General features: G+C 36.3%; 1 protein-coding gene across 1 annotated transcript in view; it reads right to left on the bottom strand.

Annotated features, from left to right (window-relative positions):
• ZDHHC14 (zinc finger, DHHC-type containing 14) overlaps positions 1–24962 on the bottom strand; it is a 102278-nt gene that overhangs the window by 5606 nt on the left and 71710 nt on the right. Inside the window, exons 4-8 of the mRNA XM_010010375.1 lie at positions 16120–16257; positions 12160–12208; positions 7585–7687; positions 5721–5830; positions 4505–4607 (exon numbers count right to left, since the gene is read on the bottom strand). Coding sequence (XP_010008677.1) covers positions 4505–4607; positions 5721–5830; positions 7585–7687; positions 12160–12208; positions 16120–16257 — 503 coding nt within the window. The remainder of the gene's footprint in view (positions 1–4504; positions 4608–5720; positions 5831–7584; positions 7688–12159; positions 12209–16119; positions 16258–24962) is intronic.

The raw sequence follows: 24962 nt of genomic DNA, 5'->3' as shown, positions 1-24962 counted from the left end.
AGAGTTAATGTTCTCTGGATCAACTGGATTCCTGTTTCCAGATCAGTGCTAGAAATACTGATGTGAACGTTTGGAAGAGGGCTTCTTTGCAACCCTTGCTGGTAATGAATGTTGTGCATTCTATTACAGTTCCTAAAATTTTCAGTGATACTTACAAGTAAGAAACAAACAGTCTAACTAAAGAACTTACATCCAGGAAAGGTAAGGAAGAACTGGAAATAAGGGAATTTGGCACACAAGGAACTACTTAAGCACTAAGGAGCACAGGCAAGTTTCTTAAAAATCAAAGAAAAAACCCCTGTCCTGACACAGAGAAAGATAGAAGCAAAATCTACTACTTTATAAGGCATTAGAGAATTCCACAGTACATCAGAGTAAAAATAAACCAAACAAATGCAGATCCAGGTAATGAAACAAAAACCTTTATTTCAAAATGCAAAGAAAATAATATTTTAAAATGAAAGAGAAAAAAAAAGAGAAAAAATAAGAGAGAAAAGTATGATTTTGTAAGGGGTGAAAAACTGTGTTTCATGTGAAAAAAAATTCTTAAGAGTGAGAATAGAGATACTTGGGCAATCAGACTAATGAAGAGCTGCAATAAAATGCAATAGAGAAATACTTCAGAAATATCAGGTCTACAGATCATATGCTCATAGTGACCATGCTTGTCACAAGGATGTGGATATTAAGAAACTGGCTAATGAATCTACCATATTAATTTCAAATGTATTGGAAAGGAGATTAAAACCACAAGGAAAAAAAAGTTATATGTGCTTCCAGCCTTCAAAAAAGTAAGTAACAATTTCAGTTTGTCATAAAATCAGGGAGATACTAAGGAGAGGACAGGAGAAAAAGCTCTGTTATAAAGATTTAGAAAAAAAAAAAATCATAGTATGGGTCTATGAAGTATTGCTTATAGCAACAACCCTAACTTTCTGAGATCGTGAAAACCTGAGTCACTAGCATGAGTAGGGCAGCTCCCATATGAAACATTCAAAGTCTCAAAGGCAAAATTACCACATAACCTGTTAAGTACAAAAATAGTGTCCCATAAGTGGTATCTTGAATAAGAGATAATGTATTGCACTGAAAAAAGTATCTGGAAAGTCTAAACTGAGCCTGATACTTATTTTGACCTTAAATGCAAAAATGATGCTATGCTATATGATGTATTAAAATAAATGAAAGGCAGAATATAATACTAAGCAACCCAGAGAGATTTTAAGAATGATGAGAGGCTAGTTGGGTGAGGCACAAGAACTCCACTTAGAAAGACACCAGTCACTGAGTAAAAGATTTGAGGGAAGGGAAAGGAAAAACAAAAGTGAAGGAATAGTAATAAGAGAAGACAAGTGTGTGAGAAGATGCTCGTTAAAATCTTCCATTAATATTAACGGACAGGAGAGACATTTTAGCATGCTATATGCAATAAGCAGTATAGCATCTAGACATGAAGATTTTATGTCACAACATCCTGGAACACACTTCAGATTTCTAATAATTTATTTCCCATACTCACAAGCATTAAACTTGCTAAACCAGTGCAATTATCTCTGATGACACACAAATAGCTAAACTTCTGCCATTTAAAAAATATTTGTCAACTAAGACCATTATCTACACATGCTTTTAAGTCAAGGAATTTCACCTTGGCTGTCTTATCTGAAACCATAATAACACAACCTGTAGTACCAGATACATCCCCTTCAGACTTGGCAGTTCTTTGTTGTCTACCTGCTTCAGCTCCAAGAAAGTGTTTCTAACTTTTTCTCAAGAGGTATGCAACCTTCCAGAAGGGAAGACTGAATCATATTCCATCTTTTGCCTAATCTTTCTCAGTGAGGACACAAGGTAGAAAGGAAACCTTTTCTTTGACAAAGACTTTCCCTTTACTTTTTTGCTTCCACTGGAGTCTTGGGCTGGATGATCTATTATTTAAACCGTCAATCACCAAAGGAAATTTTCATGTTTGCATCTGAAGTTCTTGCAGGATTCTCTAGAATCCTTTTTGCTGAGATTTCTCCTCTAAAAAACCCACCGCCAATCAAAAATCAAACAATGGAATGCTGCATGCCTTGTTTTACTTCTGCCATGAAGTGTACTTTACTGCCTTTCACTTAAGAACCTTCTGTGGTCCTTTTTATGGGAGAGCAAGTGAATGGCTGGTTTTCCCAGCACTCCTGTTCCCAGACTTCTTCAGAAGATTCTAAGATTGTGGACTGGGAAGAAAGCTGAGAGAAACAGATATTGTAAAGCTTGGAAAAAGGACTAGGGGCCACTTAATGGGAAAAAGGTTTAAATAGAATTATGGGGTTCTACTTGATTATTTCTGTCTAAATTAGAACAGGAAATCTGGTAACTGAACAGAATAGCTGAAAACAACTAAGCTAGCAGTAAGATTAATTAATTTTGACAGGAAAAAAGAAAGTCTGCTACGGATGAGATTGAGGTCTTAACTGTGAAATAGTGATATCAGTTTTGTTTGCTGCTTTATGTGACAGGAGACATGGGAACCTGAATGCAGTCTCCTAAGAGCAAAAATGTTGACCTTAGAACACAGAAAAAGGGAAACATGAAACGAGCAAATCAGAGGCAAAGCTATGCCCCACTGCATTGTTACCAGCAGGACATGAATTTATTATTTATTATGCTTCAAACAACTCAGGAAAAAATGCAAGACTTTAAACAGCAAAGAGAAACTAGTGTTAGAAAGACTGGGAAAATAAGCTGGTCTTTAACAGTTTCCAACAAAACACGACGGAGAAATTTCAATGCTGATAGCCAGCTGCCACTAGAAGCCAGTTGGTCTTGGATACAGACCAGGAATAATACCCTGAGAAAAATGGCATCACAGTCTTAAAGATAGTCCTATATATCAAACATGATGTATTACATTTTTCAAGCTTTCTCGCAGAGATTATTTTTAGGAATGAAACGTGCACATTTCCAAGTGACTCTGATAACTGTTAAAGAAGCCTAGCCTTCCCCAGCTTGAGCAGTGTGATGTTTTAGGATATAAGATCAAATCCTTGAAGAATTTGTGTAATTATGAGTATTACACTCTAAAAACATAGCAGGTACCTGCTTGACTTAAAGTAATACCATAACAGATTTCTCCATTTCTAGAGACAAATTCAGACAATTTTGTATTAAACTGGCACAAGATTTTCTCATTAATACCTAGTAACAGTGATAGTGTCTTCTTACAATGCAAGTGTAATTCATAAAATGTTACAGCAATTTAAGGTCAGGGAATTACCTTGGTTAACAATCCGCACAAATAAGAAGCCTTGACAGAATGAGAAACTTTGGCTAATGCCTTGAAAGGCCTCAGGCTATTTCTAAGGTTCTAAGCTTTGTTCCCCCCACCCCTTTTTTTCCCCCACCCCTTTTCTCTTTTCAGAATTGTCTTTTGGGTTTTTTGAGTTAAATTTCAACGGAGCATTACCTTTTCTGCACAACTACCTCTTAGAAGATTCAGAGTTAATACTGTGTCTCTAATACATGTTCTCACTAAGACTAACAAATCTTCTATATAGTCCTCAAAATAAGAACTAAAACCAGCTTAGGAACTACAGCAAAATTTTTATACCAGTTTATCAGTGACACTAAATCTAATCTGTCTGGGAAGAGTCTTTTCTTCTTTTGTTCAAATGAAAGGCTGAATTATCCCATAAGGCCTTGTGGCTGCCTCTTTTTTCGCAGAGGGAGGGTGTCCATAACTCATGGCTTCTTTGACAAAGTCTTAGAACCCACATAATATGAAGATATGTGGACAACAATTCAAAAATAGGCACATATGTAAGATGCTTGCCTTTGAAAACAGATCTATTTCCAGTTACTCTCTTCTTCTTGGCACTGGGAATGCTGTTTTCCATTATAATAGCAAATGCTACCCGCAAAAATACCCTCCAAAAAACAACAAACCAACTAAAAAAAAAAAAAAAAAGTAAAAACTATTGTCACAGTTTCAAAGATGTTTAAAAACTTCTATCGTAACAATCCAGTTGCCATTTTTTGTTCATTGGAAGTTCAGTATCCTGCTCTTTTTTCAAGATATTTCTCCCCTAGAAACTCCTTTGTTCATCTTTGCTTTTTAAAATGCATTAGTCTATGCAAAACCACAGTGTACAAGCAAACAGGAAATAGAGTTTAAAGAAGGTGCCATATAAAACAAGAATTAGCTGGAAAATGATGAACCAGAGCAAGTCCATGACACTTGAATATTCCAGTTCAAAATACAAGTGAAATGCCAGTATATTCAATAAATCAAGAGTGTAGAAAAGCCTCTCTTTTTTTAGAATCCATGAGCAATAACTATTACACTGTGTGAAACATATATCAAAAAGAACCTTGGGTTTTTTCTTTACTGTTAATAAACAAGTCATTCCACCCAGAAAGTCAGCTGTATCCAGTTAGTTATTACTTGATTAGTTCACATGAAAGTGGAGAAGGAAAACATTCACAGGAATCTTGATGAACAACACTATGGGATGATTCCTACCATGTTGCTCTGAGATTGTGTGGCCCCATACATAGTAATGCCATTTGACGGTCCTGCTAATTGTGGTGTATCTGGCTGTATAAATCCTCTTCTGTCAATTAAGCTATGGAATAATCAAAAAAACTGTTAGAGATATTTCTGATCAGTAACTACCTCATCTTGATAAGAAAAAGACAGGAAAACTTTCTATCATACAACAGACATTAATACCCCACCAATACCTTCAAATGTTACCTTTTATTTGATTGAAGTACAAGACTTCATTTCTACTCACCAGCAAGGTAATCATATCACTTCCAAAAACTTGTTTATGCTTCAATTCAGTCAAAGTTTCAGGGTTTTTTTTTTGTTTTAATTTTATTTTTTTTTTAGTTATATCTAGCTTTCAGTTATAGTTCCATACTTTAATCATAGGCCAAAATGTTTTTTTCCTCTGACCTGAACAATGTTACTTACTTCTCTCTGAAAAACTGTAAATTTTACCACAGGATATCAAATAGTAACTGGAGGGTTTATAGTCCTAGTTACTAAGGACGTAACAGGCTAAAGTCAGAACAGAATTGGTTTTACTTTCTGATTTATGTATCAAAATTCACTAAGGGTCAAGATAGCTTCAATTTTGAAAGATAAGAACAGGATGCATAGAAAAATCTAAGGCGTTTCCCCTCTCACCATTTGGAGACTGGTTTAAGCTTTCCTCATGAACATCTGCAGAACAGGTTTTTATTTACGTTCAAAACACTTAGAAATCCATCTGAGATTACAATCTGCCATGTGGATAGCACTCCTTCAAAAATCAGACACTTAAAAAAGTTACATGAATTCTCATATCAGAAAACTGCTGTCCATGCTGACAAGTATGGTTCAAATTAAGATTTAAGATTACTTGTTGATGACATGTGAAATGCATCTGAATTTGCTAGCATACATTTAAAAATGAGAAGCAATCTAACAAAGGTGAGAAAAGTCTGGATTATTTACAGATCCTTTCTTAATCTTAAATATCTTTTACAGGATCTGATCGCTAGCTTAGTTTAACTACAATTTACCGCCTTATCTCCTTACTACTGAAGAAAAACTTACTTAAATCTTCTAATGGACAGTGAAACAAAACTTTTTTTTTTTTTTTTAATAAACTCAAACAATGAGAAAGAATATTTTTTTATGATTAATGACGTGGCTTCATTTATACTAACAATACTTTTGATGTTCTTACCTTGGAGAGAGGGGCCCACAGAGTGCAGCACAGCAATTCGTAAAGATGTTGCCATAACTATATGGATTATAGTTTTCTTTACCTCTTTTATTTGACCATGAGCCTTTAATCTGAAGAGATATGAACAAGATGCATCACATATAATACAATACAGAAAATAGCTGAGATAAATTTAAGGCTACCAAAGCAGCAATATGCTACTCACATCAGAAGCAGACCAGATAAAACCCATGATCACACTTTCCAAAGAGCTTAGAGCTTTGGGCTGTAATGAAAACCTGGACTCTAAAATCTTACAAGCAAGCACATGCTTTACATCCATAGATTTAGACAACCCAAAATCTCAAAGGATCAATAAACTCAGGAATTTCAGCATCTAAACATAATGGTCTAAGCTTAATTTTACAAATATTACGGCATGTTCTACAGAAGAGGCTCAATCGCAACATAACCATTAAAGTCAGCAATAGAGCATTTCTTTCCCATACTCTTGGGTAAGTTCTCAAGCTATGCAATACCACACAACATTATCTTCCCTAAAGTTCACAAATGGCTTTAAAATACTATGAAGCAACAGCAGCCATTACTACCTTCTAGCGCATACTACATTTTATTTTAGCTATCTTGCTTTTCTGTTTGTGAGATACTTGAAAGGACTGAGTAGAATGCTTTACTGTAACCAACCGGAAATGAATGTATGCTTTAAATGAAATTTCCAAAAAGTTTACTTGAAATTTTGACAGGTTACACTGCCGTAGTTCCCTGCTATCTGACCTTCAACAGTCCAAAAGAGACATCTATGTGATGGGAAAAGGGATAGTAGAAGCACACTGGGTCCACCTAGAGAGACAATGTCGGCCTAAACCTAGTAATTGGGGAATACCAGAGTATCTCATCTGTCTTACTAACATGGCATGTTTCTTCAGAGACAGGCTATTGCTTAGATACTTGATGCTGAGGCACAATTCAGTCTGAGCATGCTTGGTAATCTTTTTCTGATTGATTGGTATTTACTGTAAAATGTGTAATTTTAGCCATGACCTTAAACAATAACAGAATATGTTTGGCAGTCCCAAAGATGATACTTTTGTATTTGACAGTTACCTATGAAAAAAGGTACAACAGAAAATTACAATAAAACAGTTTAAAGCCTGCAGTAATTTCTTAATTAGTTCCTGAATTCCAACAAGCTTTTTATACCATCAGCCTAACTTTTTATTTTCTCCTTTCATTTGTTTTGCACTTCTCCTTTTAGCAAGAGAAGGACACACGAAGCCTTCACACACTGCTATTCCACACCAACACAATGGAAACCTATGTGCAAAATTGGACAACTGTAGAAATGAGAAAGTTGACCTTTAACTTAATGATATACTCCTTGCCAGAGGTTTTAGACGTCAGACTGGCAGAGGAATTTCAAAGAAAAAATAATATAAAGAGTGAAATTTTTGTTTTGAGAATTCAACACACTTTTCCATTTTTACAGTAAGCAATTTTTGAGTCAAAGAATGTTTAGGACTCCCAGTGAAAAAGAGATACTGAAAATTATTTAGTAATTCCCTACTGTACAGTATATACTTGGGTTTTTGTCTCCTCTCTTCTATTTTCCTACTCCAAGATACAGGTCCTGTGGATGTAAATCATAATAGACACACTGTGTAACCAGCATATATTCAAGCCACAAGAAATACAGTCCAAAAGATGTCTTCTGCTATTTTGAATCAAGCACGACCAGGTTTCTTCCTTCTTTCCTACTGAGGGATTCACAGTATTATGCATGCAGGCATGACTTCTCTAAGAATAAGAGAAAAAATTCCTCATTACTATTTAGAAACATGTACGTAGAAACATATTATGAACTTACGTCTTCATTTGTTGTCTGATTGGAGCTGATCAAATACGTATGAAAACCTGAGAGGCCAACAATAGACCATACTGAGAAAAAACACACCACAGCTTCCAGCACAGTAATTGAAAGTCAAGGAAATACATACAAATGAGAAAAAAAAAATAAAATCAAATAACAAGTAGTTACAATCACATAATTTGGCATAGTCATAGCACACAAGTCCCTTTGGGGTACTTCAAAGGTGTCAGCAAAAATTACTGTCATTAGGCTTTAGTGTACAGGCTACTGAATGGCATCTACCCCATCAAATATTTAAGGATCTGAACATTGAAAAAGGCTAACAACTACTGATGAGTGGTTCTGACCTTAATTGCTGAAAATCAAACTTTCATGTTCATGCTGTAAAAGTCATCACACTTATATTAAGACAGGTAAATAAACATGTAACAGTAAATAACTGTTCTGACGGGGTGAGGGGAAGATCAAACACGAGAGGCAACCCAAGGCTAGCTGAATAACAAAGACTGAACAGATACATTTGTACAAATGTTTAGTGCACAATGGGAATCTTGAGCCACGACTAAGGGTTCTAGATCTGTACAACTACAACTGAATACACTGCATCTCAGTCATATGTTCTAACTGCTAGACTCTTCCTGTCTCTCTTCTGTTACTGAAGTTAAGATGCTGATAGGGATCCTAACTCTAGCATCAAAGTGCACCAGTCCAACTAAAATATAAAGTCCACTTGCTGTCTTGGTGTGGGGTTGAATCCTCAAAACTCAGCAGCATTTGCCCCAAACATGCTAAAAAGGAAGACTATCAACTCCCAAGTCACTGTGCTGCTATTAAACAGTAGCTGAGGAATTACAAGAAGTCTCTTTGAAGGAGGCATCAGACCAAATTGTAAGAAAATCATAAAAAATGTCAGAAGAGCAGTTGAAGGGGAACAGCAGCAGTCAAAACTCGGTTTGACACAGCCACAAGTCACCCTGCTGGCATCTACCTAGCCCAGACAGAGCACCCTCCCTGTCAAACACTGTTTGCATCCAGACAGTAAGCTACCAGTACAGGGTGCAACTTATGGGGACCCACACCCGAGGTATACATGTGAGCTCATGGGGTGCCTTCTCACCCACATGTTGTAGGGAGCAGCAAGAGGGTACACATACACCTCCAAGAAAGTAGAGTAGGCACGCACGTGCACATGTGTGAGCACCACTAGAACTACCTGTGTTCTCACTCCTCATAAACTGCATTACCCAAATGCCATAATGTAACCAGACTTTAAAAGTGAGATCGGTATACTGGGAAAGTCAGCCAGCACTCAGTGTTGCATACTTATTAGAGTTTATAGTATTCCTTTAACTCTAAAGGAGTCATCGTCTCAGCAGTAACACAATAAAGATGCTTCTAAACTTTAAATAATCAAGCATAAACAGCAACTTTCTATAGAAGGCTTCCTGACACAGTTTTTTTTTTGTAAGTATTTTTATTTACACCTAAATAGCCATGAACTCAGAATACATTGGCTTTGAGAATGTTATTTTCTAAAACACTTCAACAGTATATTTTTTTTAAGGGAACATGAATCAACAGCAGAAAAGGTTTTGCTTCCTAGAAAAATAGATATAATAAATCAGTAGGAACAAGACAATTGGAAAAGATTAGGATAAAAATAATCTGTATATTAACCATGTATCAAGGCTTAGTGAAGTCAGTTTCCAAGACAACATCAACTCAAAACATTCCAGAACAAGGACACAGCCTTAAAACATACAAAACCAGTCTTATCACTGAGCCTAATAACCGAAGAGAAATATGATAGCTTCTCACCATTACAGAGACCGGCTGGACATAAGTTTTTGCAACAAATAATACCAGTATCAGTTAACAGTGAAGTTTTATATTGCAGGTATTCTCACCTAATGAACTGGGAAACACCTGAGCTGTCTATATAACTTCCCTGAGAACCTACTTCACTCAAAATGGTTTAAAAGCCAGAAAATAGCCACGTGCATTCTAAGGAAATCTGCTCCAAAAACAACAGGCTGATTGAAGTGCATTGCTTTTGGAGCAGCATGTTCACTAGTCTCTCCCTTTCATCTCCTCCTCAAACTACAGGGAGTCAAAGCAACACAAGACAGAAACTCAGACTCCGTTGACTGTGCTAAAGCAAGGGGAATCAGGGGGAATAAATAAGGCTGTTGTTAGCAAAGGGTTCAGAAAGGTGTAAAAAAAGGAAATAGCCCCAAAACATTATGCAAAATTGAAACAGGGCTTTGATAGGGTACAAATATTAAGAAAGGCTTAATAGTAGATGAGCACAGTTGGGCAGAATCTGCACACCAAGACTAAGAGGAAGAATCACCAGGCCAGAAAAGGGGAACCTTAGAGGGAGAAGAGCTCCCTAAAACCTCAACAGATGACCAAGCACACCACTAACAGGATATTCCTCGCCATGATTACACTCAAGAGGGCCCTGAGAAGTGAGTTTCTCCCTCCACGTAGTAATTCAGTTAAAGGTCTCTTTCATTTCCCCATTGAAAAGGATTTCTTTCCCCAGGTGAGAGACTTCTTTCAGCTCCCCACAAAAAGATCTCTAGAACAGCATGGGTGTTTATGTTAGATTAATATGACTGCATTAATGAAAAGCCAAACACAAAAAAGCAATATATTCTCAACATAAAGTAAAACTTACTAGCATAATATGGTATAACACTCCCTTGGTATCCCACACAGTGTTGTTAGCAAGCTAGAAATGGCAATGTTCTCTGTGCCTGAATTGATCAGCTTGCTCCAAAGCAGCATTCCCAATACTACTGGAACAATTTGGGTTTTTACTGTTATGAATTGTAACCAAGCTATTAAGTTGTCCAACATATCACTATCAAACCCGTCTGTTTCAACAAGATGCACTTCTCAGCCTTTCAAAGCAGCACATCTCTGAATACAAATTACAAATAAGCAGCCCATTGTTCCTGTACAAGAATCCTCAATTATCTTTTGATTTAAGGGCAACTGAAAGCTACTCTCACTTTGCAAACAGTTTGAAAGAATCATCTTTTGTAAGAAGTGACTGCAATTGTTTTAATTGGAAGCTACTATGCTATTTAGAACAGTTTGGGTTTGCTTTGTAAAATCTCTCCTACAAAAAAAACCCCAACCCTGAACAATGGCTTTGTTTAAAAAGGGAATTCACAGCTCAGTCACTCTACTTGATGAACACATATACACAAAAAAACATATTTGCAGAATTTGACACTTGGAAAAACTACCTGGAAAGTGAGATCTGCACAACAAAGATATGCACAACTACAAGTGACAGAGTAAGAGTTGTTTCTACTCTTCTGTGGAAAGGGCAGACTTTGAGGCACATGGAAAATAATTCTTTTAATGTATCTTTGTGAGAGGCGCAAACTGTTTATTCAGACACAAACTATTTGAAACATAAGAAGAGCAGGAAGCTTACAGTCGGTACAGAAATGTAATTAAGAAACTAAACAGTATTTATGTCAGCTTCCAGTTTTTCCATTATGCTAGCTGCTTTTGGACAAAAGGAGCCTTTTCCATCCTCATGGAATAGAAAATGTACAGAAAGCTCCTGTAAAGTGATAAGAAGAAAATGGAATATTTACAGAATAGAACCACAGAATGGTTGGGGTTGGAAGGGACCTTTAAAAGTCATCTAGTTCCAACCTCTCTGCCATGGACAGGGACACTTTCTACTAGACCAGGCTGCTCAAAGCCCCACCCATCCTGGCCTTCAACACTTCCAAGGATGGGGCAGCCACAACTTCTCTGGGCAACCTGTGCCAGCGCCTCACTATCCTCACCGTTAAAAACTTTCTTTGTTATAGCCAACCTAAATATACCCTCTTTTAGTTTAAAATCATTGCCCCTTTTCCTATCACTACAGGCCCTGATAAAAAGTCTTTCTCTACCTTTTCTTATGAGCCCCATTTATATATTGAAAGACCACAGTGAGACTCCCCAGAGTCTTTTCTTCTCCAGGCTGAACAACAAGAGTAGTCCCTGTGTATGCATGTGCATACCATTATGTAACCTAATAGAAGTTGATACTTGAAAATGACTTCTGGAAAAAACAGTAAATCAACATAAGAATACTCCAGAAACTGAACTCTTCAGGGACAAGCTTACTGTTTCACTTGTTCCACAACCTACTTTTTCCATCCTGATAAGAATCAGCCATTTTGGACAGTTTCTGCTGAAAAAGTAGAATAATTATTGAATATTTTAAATGAAACCACAGCATGAGATATATACTGTGAGATATATTTCTGAATTCCATCACAAACATATGGAGCATATTTCCATCACACATGGCAACTACAGACCTTTGTCAACAGTACTACTCTGCAAAAGATAAAGAATAGAAAACACCCCAGGCTATAGTCCCTTTCCTACCTCCAACACATGGCAAGAAATCCTGTTTTGCAAGAAGTGATGAAATCACTAACTGATAAAAGTCCCAAATGCACATATTCAACAAAGCAAGAAAACAAGCAAAACCACATCTCAGATGTTATTTTGCAATAAGATCTAAAATTTGTTTCACTGAAAGGATATCTTGCAGGACTGTCCTTCAAGGCATTGAGGAACCCTGTTTGTTGAGAACCTGTAGAAAAAGAACCCAAAATTACCAGCTGAGTAAGAAACTGGACTACAGGCTGTTTTCATCATAGTTAACACAAGTAATATATAAAGATAACCAAATAATGATAGAATAAATTTACTAATACAAATCTGAGAATATGTGTCTCAGCAGCAACAACATCAGAAAAAACACTGGGTAAGTTATCACGTTTAACATCTGCAGGGGATTTTCTCAGTCATACCACAAATTGATACACGCATACTTTCCCATGAACAAGATTTCTGATTATCCCTGTTCTTTTCAGACCTAATATGGAAACAAAAATTAAAAGCTACTTTTTTATTTTGAAATACTATTTTTCAAAGTGCCTTTTTGACTTGTAAATTTTTTTCTGTAAACCCAGATTGTCAACTTTCCCTCCTCTGTTCTGGAAGCAGACATATTCTGTAAACTATAATCCTGCTCCTACTCCACCTGCACAGGTTTTTCTAATAAGTGCTTGCTGCCTCTGGGCAAGTAAGAGTAAAGAGTAGCTGAAAAACAGCTCAAAGAGCCACATGATCCAATGAACTAGAGATGCAGAAGCATCCACTTGAGTTCCACAACCACGAGGTATTAATCACAGAAGGGTAATTTGACAATTTGTTGATTGCAACAAGTAAGTTAACTTGTAGAAATTGACTCAATGTCATACAGCTATAGCCACATAGTTTGCATTTTACTGTATAACTTCAATGATTTAAATGTATCAGGCAGAAAGTCTTTCCCTCAACAAAAATCTTCCCCTTAGCTAAATTCACCTGAAGATTTGTAGGAAGAGAGAAGAATCATGTCTTTAAAACAAAAAAAGAAAAATACATATGTGTGTTTGTACACACATATATATTCTCTAGACCTGTGCGGTCAATTTTACTGTTTGCCTTTAAAAATGGAAAGTTACTTACCTTGTATTTCTGAGCCTTTTCAGATTTTCATAATTCTTAGCCTCAAAGAACAAGACTAATGGAACTTCCCCTAACTTCTTACTATTTTTTACAATCCTTAATGGCAATGGCAGCAGGTAGGTGTGATTTCTATTCCCTACTGCTGGTCACACTCCTCCAAGCAGTTCCCAATACATCAGGAGGGGATGGTTTCTCACTGCAACAAACAGTTGAAATACTGATGCCTTGAACAGAGCTGAGTGACTGTTAAGACAGACACTATACTGAAAATGTCTTAAGCTTGGGGAGATGGAATAAAATCTTGCAAGATGAAACCTTTAAAGTATCTGATTTACAAATTCATTTAATTATCTTCAACAATAATATGTAGACATATTCTTAATTGTGGAAGAGGAAGATTTCCAATGAATGCCTCAGGCGGCCACAGAAAACAAAAAGATGTATCTCCTATCTTGTCACCACTTAGGCCCACAAAAATTTATAAAAAAGCCAGGTTACAACAAGTATTAAAAACAGGTTTCCTATGTAATAAAGAAGGTCAGAGAAGGAACTTCCCTATTAGGGAATGAACCAAAAGGATTTATTTTTATTTTTTTATATTTTAACATCAATGCCTACAAGTTGCTATAAATATCCCTCAGTCCCTTCCTAAAAGACTATTGTCAGAAGAGAAGTGTTACTAAAGGTTATCCTGCTAAGACTGTCTTTGGAAAAGCTAAGAACAAGATTTTATTAAGCCAGCAGGATTTCCTCTAGAACCAAGAATTTTGCCAGGACTTATGCATATACATATGGATAACTTTGAAACAGCAGGAAGATCATAGTCCCAGGATGAAAACCCGAGACTTTATTCAGACACACTAACAGAAAGCAGTCTATGCCAAGTGCAAAGGTCCAGGTTAAAGAACTGAGAATCCTGCTTACTGGTTAGCATCAGCTGAAGAACTGCCTGACTGCAAAACATAACAAAAGTGCTTGCGTGGTAACTACTAGAAAGGTAGATAGGAGGACTTCTAGAAGCATGGTAGGCACAGAGAGACTAGAGTGATCAATATGGTAAGAAAACCTTACATGTAAAGAATTCTTTTTGTGGACATAGTCAAGATTATAGTAGATAAATTTGAAAGCCGGTCTTGAAGCTCAGATGTAGTAAAAAAACATTGAGGAACTAATCACAATTCATACCCGCTCCCATTGCCTTTGAGGACCAACCAATCTATACAACTAAAAAGGTTTTTCCTGTCTCATCCAAGGTAGATAAACCTCCATAGCAAGAATATTTTACAGCTGGTAGACAGTTCAGCATTTAACATTTACTATACATTATCTCTAACATATAAATAATGCTGAAGTGCTTCTCAACCACACAGAGGCATAATTAATTTCTTCGACCTTTGTCTAATTCATACTTAGAATTAGGTATGGACACTGTAAAGATAAAATCCACTGGATAAATGTACTTGACATACAGAACACAAAATCCTGGCATAATATTGGTAATTCATATGCTGAAAGCTAAAGAAAAAAGCACTGAAGTCTTTGTGAAATAAAGGTCGGTCAGCTTCAAAAATAGCTTTACATTGTGAGACTGGTAATGTTTCAACTACTGAATTCAAGCAAAGTATGATGACAGAAAAAAACCCCATGCTTCCTTCTTCAGTGTAAGAGGTATGTATATATATACTCAAGTATGCCCAAATAAATGCCAAGGATTTCAGTATTAATGGAAAACATTTTATTTCCAAAAATTACTTTCCTCTTTTTAAACAATATGTACATCTTATCTCTGCTCTTTCAACTGGTATTAGAAATGCTGTATCTGACAGTGAGAACAACTTGTTCCAGACTCCCTCAGAATTAGGTGCCCCTACTTCTAGCCTATGTGCTATGTCTCTGAGCTATAGGAGAGGCACTCAGTGCTTTGTATCCTCCTTTTGTGAAGCACAAACAAAAGCAGTTGTTCCACTTTTTAAAATACAAATTTTCTCTGCACAGTGTAAGCAGTGAAGGAAATTGAGCATAATCCAGCTTATTTTTCAGCAAAACATTCTCTAAATATTGCCATTATCAAGTTTGCTTTATAAATGTGTTATAAACTGAAATTATTACTTCTATCAGGTTTCCATTATAATACAGAATATAAAGAAATAAAAAGATCACATTTCCAAAATTATTCAAGAAATAATCTTCAAAGCAATATCCTACATAATTAGTGAAACGATGGAACATCTAAGCCTCCTAGAGATAGAGTTAAAAGACCTCCAGAACATACAAAAGGTCTTTAAAGACAAGTCATATAATCTCCACCATGAATTAGATCATCGTCATCATATAGGAGCTAACAAAATTTGTTAGGCCTGTGGAAAAAAATAAGACAGTACCCACAAGAGTCTTGACCTCAAATCCAATCCAGAATTCAAATAAAAATCAATCTTAAGCTCATGAATATTCGTCTTCCTACAGCTTATTCATTCCATTATGAATTTGTTGTTCTCAGAATGTCTATGCAAATGAAAGTAACTTGTGTTAAAAATAGGGTAGAGAAAGATGTGAAACCAAACAGCAAACAACAAAAAGTGTAAAATAGCTCCAATCTATTTCCTAATAATTTACATGTTTGTTCCGATGGTAAGTGACCCATGCTTACACGTAAAAAAGCACACAAAAATTCTTTGAGAAAATTATACTATCTGTATCCTTAGACATACAGCATGTGTGCTGCTTTCCCATTAAGTAACCCAGAAAAAGCCAAAAAAAAATTAAGAAAATTAACACTATATTAAGATAAAGCCAGCGCCAGATCAGTGACTATCATGACCAGGGTCTACTACAGACCGGAAATGGAACTTACTGGGGATTGTGAAGCTTCAGAGAAAAGGCAAATAAATAAATAAATAAATAAACCCTGAATGATCAAAAGATTAACTTAAAAATAAAGAACTCAAGCAAATGGCTACATACGTAATCTGATTTCACCAGCATACTTACGAAGGATGACGTGGGTGATAACGAATGCAAATATAAAGACTGTCAGAAAGGACAGAGATAAAATAAACATATAAAAAAATCTGTAGTTTCTTTTCCCCACACAGTTGCCTACCCAGGGACAGTGGTGATCAAACCGTTCTGAAATGAGAGGCAGAAGAAAAAAAATGGAAAACGATTAATAAAATGCTGTTTATTTGGAAAAAACTCTCTGAATACTATATTAAAACTCACAACTGGCATTTGCAAATCAGCCACAGAGAAGTTCTTATTTAGAAAGGAAAAAAATGGAAAGAGGAAAAAAAAGGAGTATTTTAAGGAAACCTTACAGCTTTCAAAGAAATCAAAGCATGGCTGAGGTGAGCTCCTGTTAAACTAACAGCATTATTGTGATAAATTGTGCAGACCAATAAGCATGTATGTATCCACTGTCATATTGAGCTGTACAACTACCCTGTACTTTATTTTTTCAAAATAGTTTTTTTTTCTACTTAAAACTGGAGGTTTTGCTGTTGATTTATCTATACGTGTCATGATCACACCTCTGACTTTTGTCTACTATCATCTCATCCATCATTATAGTATATGAAATACTTTATACCCTCCCAATTCCTTTTATTGCTTCACTCAAAATTGTGTCCATTCCAGACCACCTATTTTTCCTCTTAAGAGTTGACGCTGCCATACAGAACTATTATAAATAGCAAAATAATTCACATAAACTATTTATCAAATGTTAGAATTCATGCAGTCTTGTAAAATTTGCTTGTACTCCTTTTGGTTTTGGGGTTGGTTATTTTCTTAAATAATCTATTTAATCTTGCAGGAATTTTCTGTAAACCATGTGGTATAAAAATTGGTAGATGTCATCTGAATGCTCTGTTACCCTTTGTGCTATAGCCTCCCACTTTTACTAACTCAAACCCTTTCCTTTTATTTTCCTGGGAGATTAACTCATTCATGAGACAGGGAAAGGCCAGGGTGAGTTAGAAACAAGTGGTCCCTACACAGGGAAAATGCCCAAATGCTGGAAAATAAGAGGGAACAGTTCACTCTGCTTCTCCCTAGGCAGCCTGGACTCCCCCTCCCCATCCATCCCAGTATGCCGGGAAATGGAAACAGAATAACTGTCAGGAAACAAACAGGCATTTCCTAACTTTGCATTGGAGAGATTACACTGACGGAACAACAGAATTTTGAATTTTTTAATCAAATCCAAGATCATCAGACAGATAGATGCTCTCATGCTGACTCTGTCTCTCTGATCCTCGTCCAAATCCTGTTTCGTTTTCTGTGACTTTTGTGCCTCCACTGATGTATGATATCAAACTATTTGTAATTCTACAGTAAAGGCAAGCTATAAATTTGAAATCCTTAAGCCCTATGTTTAAAAGGCACATCTGTCCAAGCACAGCAGTTTATTTTAGCTGTGTTTTTAGGTTAAAGACCTACATTACAGCTGTTCCTTGAAGGATGTATTTAGTATTATCTTCATTAAAAAAAGTCAAAACAACATGCACAACAGATTTCTGAGTTCACCAGACTTCCAGGGTTTTTTTAAGTGGTTTTGCATGACAGCTGTTTGGACCACATGTTTCTGCCCTAAATCTGTTTCAAATTCCAATGGGGGTATACAAGGTGAAGTTACTGAACTTTCTTAGGATAAGGCTTCAGAAATATTTTGACTCAATGAGTACTGCTAAGAATACCAGGAACTAAACACTCTGGTATCTAAAAGGCCAGGCAATACGACCTTTATTCAGTGCAATACAGTTGTATTCCAAAAATAAGTTGACATCACATTTCAGCAATGCTTATTTTTACATTTATGCTTCTGAATGAGTCCTTATGTTCAGATAAACACTACACTTTATTTAATGGGCACCTAATACAACATATAAGGAAATAACACCACCAAGAAAAATAATGTTACAGAGCCTTTTAAAGAGCATAATCCTAGGTTACTCTGCTGCTTCAGAGAAAAACAAATTATAATACATATTTGGAAGATGAAGTCTGTATATACACACAAAGCTCAGTTTCTAGGCATGAAACTATTTAGATACATTAGACATCTATTTGATGGATTCAGATAAATGCAAACAGAAATACACACACATACACACAAACCCCTGTCTATAAACACACATACTTCTACATAGGCATATATATTCCCTAATAAAGACTGACATTATATTCTTAATCTACTTGCCGCTCCGCGCCAATTTCTGTCCTCAAACTTTCATGGTAAACCGAAATGCTCTGCTTTCTCAATAAATACCTTGCCAATCATTGTGAAGCTAAGTAACTACCTAACATGTTTGTAAAGCAGAAATGGACAGAAAAGGTTGGATATGAAACACTGCTACATATCGGTCTAGCTGATCTATACCTGTATCTGAATCAAGCCTGATGAAAAAGAAGTATTAAAGGGTTTACATGGTTGTTGTGAACTAATAAACTTGGACTCATTTTTCCCAGTCATAAAAATAGAAAGGAACATGATATTTATGTTATATGCCACAAAACAGTATATTAAAGAGCAAGAGATTAATCTACTTAGCAGAGCATAAATACGTAAATGCAAGTTAAAGATAACAGCCGTATAGCTTGTGACCTGCTCTGCTTAGTTGTTAATGCAAGAGAAAACAGCCAATCCTGGCAAAACGAACAAACAACTAAGCAGAAACTTCTAATGCTGTTAAGAAATACAAACTCTCTTAAATCTAGAGCTGTTTCTTCTTTCTTACAAAAGACATGGCTTAAAATAAGTATTAATGAACAAACACCACATTATCTTAAGGTTCACCTCCAGCACTCCAAATGCCTGCAAACTGAACCACCAACGATTTGAAAAAGGAAGCTCTACCTAACGCCTCTACTTGGCTTGGACAATATTGGCAGCAAAATTAAGATTTACCTTCACTGACAAATAAAAAAACCTCTGATGCTAAGAAAACCTGGGAATTCCAGCCCTCCAAAATTTAAAACGCAGAGCAAATACAAATGCAACTGATTGTTAAGAAGAATAAGATTGTTTTGAGGTGATAACTGCAGTTCTGGTTTAAATTCATACAGTACAGTTAACGTATTGCTGAAATTGATCATACTTGCATGACAAGATTAATGTAAAAAATTTTGAGGCAAATGAAGAGAACCAAAACATTGGTAATACAAACTATTGATAATAAAAAGTGGATTAGAACTCTTAATCAGGGAGAAGGCAAGCTGCAAGGGCTGAAATGTTTGCCTATGGAAGCATCCCATGGATAGAAAAGTAGTAATAGATCATCTCCTGCACTCAGTTTTAAGGAAGAACAGCAACGTATTTGTATTGCTAATGTATTTGCCTTCAGGATGTGGTATGACATTACAACTCTATCTACCTAATCAAGAAGTACTGCTAAAATGATGGCCCAGATTCTCCCCTTTTAGCAGTCCTGTGAACCAATCTCTTGCCTCTGTGCTTATGGCTCTCCATCCTTACACCAAGCCTCGTGTTCATTTTACCCTGTGGGGAGCTGGTTGACAGAGCCAGTTGAACTTAAAAGTACAGTTAATTTTCTGTTGCCTAGCTCCCCAACCAGCTCTTTGACAGTAACAAACACCAAAGTTGGCCAAAGTGAAGCAGTGAAAACACACTGCCAGAAAAGAGGTGAAATGACCCTTTCAGACGCAGTTAAGTGCTTATTTAGCTTAGCTGTAACACCAACTTTACTACAGGTTAACACTTATCAGGAGTGCAGGAAAAATCCAGTTTCGATTAATTTTTCAGGGTCTGAGAACAAAAGCTGAAGCATACAAAAAAGAATGAGAAAATGCAGTAACAGTTTCGTATCAATGAAAACAGGAGATGAGTAAATGGAGACTAAAAATGCTGCTTGTAAAGACTACAGAAAACCAAAGACCTAAGAAACCTCGAGAGCTGTTACTAAACCTGCAACAGTGACTTTATTTTACTAGGCTTTCCCAAGTGATCAGCAACTTCAAATTTGGGTAGTAATTCCTGAGGATAGCCAGCAGCGCCTCATAATCAAATCCAAAGGGTGAGGCTTCACCAGATAACTGGGCCAATCTAAAAGCCTAGTAACAGTGAAAGAGATGATCACATGCTGCTTTTCCTGCCACTTCATCCTACTTCCTTCTTTCACTGTTTAAGCTGCCGATGAATCAGTCAGGTCAGTCCCCTGAACTAGCAGGAAAGAAAAAACTATTTTTGTTCCTTGCTTAGGGAGAAAAACTGACTTACCAATGGCTGTGTGTTACTAAGGGCTGTGTGAATAGGAGCAAAGGAGAGAATCACACAGGTGGGGAAAAGAAGAGGATAAAGTTCAAGCAGCAAACTGTCAGCACGAGTCACTAATCTCATTAACACTTACCTAATAATATATGCTAACTGGATGACAGAACAGCGTATCAGTTACATCATACCTTAGACATTCTCAGTTTTTATCTTCCCCAAAATATTTACATTTGAAAACTTATGAAAACATTAACTGCTGGATATCTCAGATTAAATGAGAACATTTCCCATTTTAATAAGCCATGTTCTTATACATGGAGCATTTATAGCATTTGCTTCAGAAGCCACACCAAAACATGTTCCTTTCTGTCCAGAACAAAAGAGTCAAATCTCTACTTTTCCACAGCACAGCATGTAGACTGCTAAATCCCTAAATTTTCAGCTTCCATTTTTCAATCACTACACTCCAGGAAACCCCATACCAAATGACCCCAATGCTTCCCTTACTCTTTCAAAACATTTAATGAAAGCTTTATAATTTACAAGGAACAAAAAAGCATTTTCACATGGAACATTTTTAGGCCAGCCTGGCCCTTCACTTTACAGCTTCTCCCACCTGTTCACACTGTGATCTCAGAAGCATTTGTTATTATTTATGAACTGCTTCCTTTTTCCTTTGCTCCACTGGATCACTGTACACCAACACACATTTTTCTAAAGTGTAATGTGCATGCAGATCTCAAAGACAAAAAGTGTATTGGTGCAAAAATGCCCAGGTCAAACTACTAGCAGACTCCAATGAGCACAAGTTAGAATTCACTTGCTAATTTTTCCATCCCACTGAAGTAAAGCATTGTAGGGTAAAGACAGACACAAGCCTAAGGCATTCATCAAATGTTATCACCTTTACTGAACATGTGCAAATAGAGTGAAGAGCCTGCTATTCAAATCTTGTGTCAGTCAAAAGAAAAATCACATTACTGCTCAACCAACTGGGCCAGCATTACTCAAAATTACTTTTGATAGTAGCAGTACGACATAGGACTACAGAGTCCATTGTTGTGGATGCACACTGAACAATTATGTAGAGATAACAACACATCTGCATGGATTTGTAATGATGACAATTATGGCTTTTTGTAGGACTATGATGTCATGATATGATCACATCTATTCAGGCTTCTTGATTTGACATTTTGTATGATAATGGGACTTTCAGAATCTGTGTGCTCTTAAAATGTTTAGGAAAACAAATGGTGTTTTTAAAGTCCATAAGGAATACTTTTTATTACAAAAAGTACTTGTTTTCTTCTAAGACACAGCAGTCCAATCCCAACAGCCTGCTGCGTTATGCACACATGCACAAAAGCCAATATAACTGTAGCATTAAATCCCTTACAGTCACTTCAGAACGTCTGATAATTTAACTTATTTACTAAAAAATCTTGTGTCTGATATTCATGGCAAACTTCACAAAAGCTATCCTTAGCTCAGAAGTTCAGTTCCACTGACTTAAGTCATCACTCCTCTGCTCCTCTGAAAATTATTTATTTAATCATATTTTAAAAAGCCACTGATGGGACTTGCCGTCAATTGCCAACAGCAATCAAATGCATGGATCAATTTAACTTAGACATTCACCTGTGTAACAGTCATTCCCTTGACAATGCTTCTGCTGCTACTTTTACAGAATGAAATTGGAGTAGAAACGTATACGAAAAAGAGGGTGAATAACAACAGACCGACTGCAAGTTACATTCATATGCATGCTGATGTTACTTTAGAACATCTGCTATGGACAATGCACAATGGATCCTTTAAATCACCACACTTCAGTACTTTTGTACTCTGATCCCAAATCAAAACGCCCCAAGAAAACCAAATTGTACAGAAAGAGCCTTCTAGCTTCAAATTTACTTTTGGGAAATAGTCACCAAAGGTTTACTTCACATTACATTCTGGTCACTACACTAATCTACAAGGTGATGCAAACTGAAACAGTGATGTAACATTGGGAAAGATGGGCCTATATTAATGACATGAATTAATAATGTGCATGGATATCTACAACAAAAGGTCAATCAGAAGCACAAATACAAGGGCTACTCAACAAATATTTTACTCTTAAAATCACTTTAATACTGTCCCAGATAGCTAAGATATTTGGGTGGGGTTTTTTTAAGCTAATCAGTTGCAGTGTCAACTTTTTCTATGCTAATCACTTCAATAGTAGTAGGCTAATGTTATTCACAAAAAGAAAATAAACATGTTTAATTTTTGAAACAAAAATAGCAATTGATTTATTAGGAAAACATCCATCCATTGCACTAGGACAGCTCATAGTAATTAAACTATATTGTCACATAGCCCACTTCACTGCTACCTCCAATAATAAATGTTGACTAATTAACAACAAATCCCTTAGCATGCACATTAATGGTGACATTTTTAAAGGCAGCAGCAGCAGTTTAGAATGACTGTTCTTTGATAGGTATAAAGAGTGCACAGCAAAGGACCTTACTGCTTAACAATCTCTAGTTACATTCCTATTCTTGTCAACACCTTCACAAGTTGGGAACCAAACAAGTGCCAGACACACACCCCACCATGGAGGAAGAGAGTTAAAAATCCCAACTTGCCCCTAGGGAAAGCACAGTATCCTTACCAGGTATCAGCATCCATAAAGTTTATGAACTTGTTCCTCTCTTTTCTACATGAAAGCACAGGGGTTTTTTCATGCTTCTGTATCTGCCTTTGAATTCCTAACCATCTTTCAAATTGTTATTGCACCAAATGTAAGTATTTATTGTCTCAGGTTCCCGATTTTTCTTGGCAATTTCTGTCTAATCTTTACTCTGACATCTGTGGCTTACAATATCACTTACACAGTTGGGTATTATGATCATCTTAGCTTTTTTTATGTGCAGACCAGTATATAAAAGCTGCACTTCTCTATGAAGTAACCTATTATACAATTATATTTTATAAAGAGACTTCCTACCATATCTCCTTAAAAATTAGACTTAAAAACTCTTTAACACACATGACATGCTCCCTGAATTTCTAAATTACACATAGTATACAGATGGCACAAACATAAAAAAAATATCACTTCTTTAAGTGTTGCTGCGTACTCCATTCAGCAGCTTCTTGGATGCCCCAAAAGGTAGCACAAATAGAAAGAGCCAAAGCCGTTTCTCGCATGTAAAACCTTGGAAAAAATATACAAAAGAAGAAGAATTAAAAAAGGACACAGCAGCCAACTTTGTGGTTTTAACTCTTCAGCTGAAGAGTCACTTCTACAAGACCAGGAACCAAGGTTTAACAGGTTCACAACTCTGGCCCCAAAATTGTACTCTTCTCATTGCAGGAAATATAAGGAAAGAAGTAGGCAAAGGTCATGAAAAAGAACTGAAAGCAAGAGGGGAGATACCAAGGTAATGAAACAAGAGTGCTAACACATTGTATTTTCAAAACAATAATTGAATGTAGTCTGGTCAATACCAAAACCAAAAGACAATACCTACAGTTGCCTGGCAGAACTGCTTTACAGAAGCAATGGTTTAACCAGAAAGGGGTGTCTATTGGCTTCCAATACAGAATATTTTCTGTCAAAATTTCTGCCAAAAACTTGACACTTGGTCTCATGTTTGGGATCTATAAAAAAGCAACCAGACTTACAAGTGAAAGGAATCCTATCATCTCCTACAGAAACCAGAGACATTGATATAAAATGCCAGCATGGTATGTGTGCCTTCAGCACTACAGGCATTATGGTTCCCCATCTCAAGAAGTATGTATTAGATACAAGGAAATCCAACTAGGATCTATGAAGAGCTGGGGGGAGGGGGAAGAAAAAAAAAAAAGATAATCTCCCAAGGTTCAAGAAGGCATATGCTGAAAATAAGAATATTCAGTAGAAAGCATTGTTGAGTGCCTGCCCTCCTCTCCCGTTCTTCCCCAGGGATTCTCTCTGGCCATGGTGGGAAGGTGGGAAACAGGCTACTACACAAACTGAAACTTTGGTCTAACTTAGCATGCCATCCTCATGTTCATCGGTGATCCTGAAAAATCAAACTAAACGTTTTAAAGTTAAGTTGTGACATCCAACTTCAAAAATTTGAGCTTTGAATCCTCTGGAAAAGTCACGTGTTGAAAGAAACATAAAGAAAGAAACATGGAACTGAAGAAGAAAAGCTATTTTCATCCATCAGTCACACACAAATTTATGATACACAGATTTTGAAAGAAATAAAATGGCCATATTCTTTTTGATTAATATAAATGGATCTCTTCTTCCATCATACTGGACTTTTGCCTTAGTCTGTATCAGTTACTTCACTTGATAAGCAAAACTGTGGCATGTGAATACCAGGAATGCTTTAGACAGATTATTGGACTAAGTTGATTTACTGCTTGTTAATTATTATTCGCTGTTTCTCACTAGTCATTTGGTACTATACTGAAGCAGATTGTCTGGAAATAGTCAAGATGCTTTTATTATAGAAATTAAATTTAAAAAACCCCAAAACAAAACAACAGAAATTACAGAGTTAGTGTTGAAATGACCATAAATAGATAAATAAATAATTTTAAAAGTCAT

The sequence above is a fragment of the Nestor notabilis genome, unplaced genomic scaffold (genome assembly GCF_000696875.1).
Source record: "Nestor notabilis isolate BGI_N333 unplaced genomic scaffold, ASM69687v1 scaffold13262, whole genome shotgun sequence".
In the NCBI taxonomy this organism is placed as follows: Eukaryota; Metazoa; Chordata; class Aves; order Psittaciformes; family Psittacidae; genus Nestor; species Nestor notabilis.
Note: the sequence above shows the minus strand (reverse complement) of the source record. Positions and strands in the feature narration are given on the sequence as shown.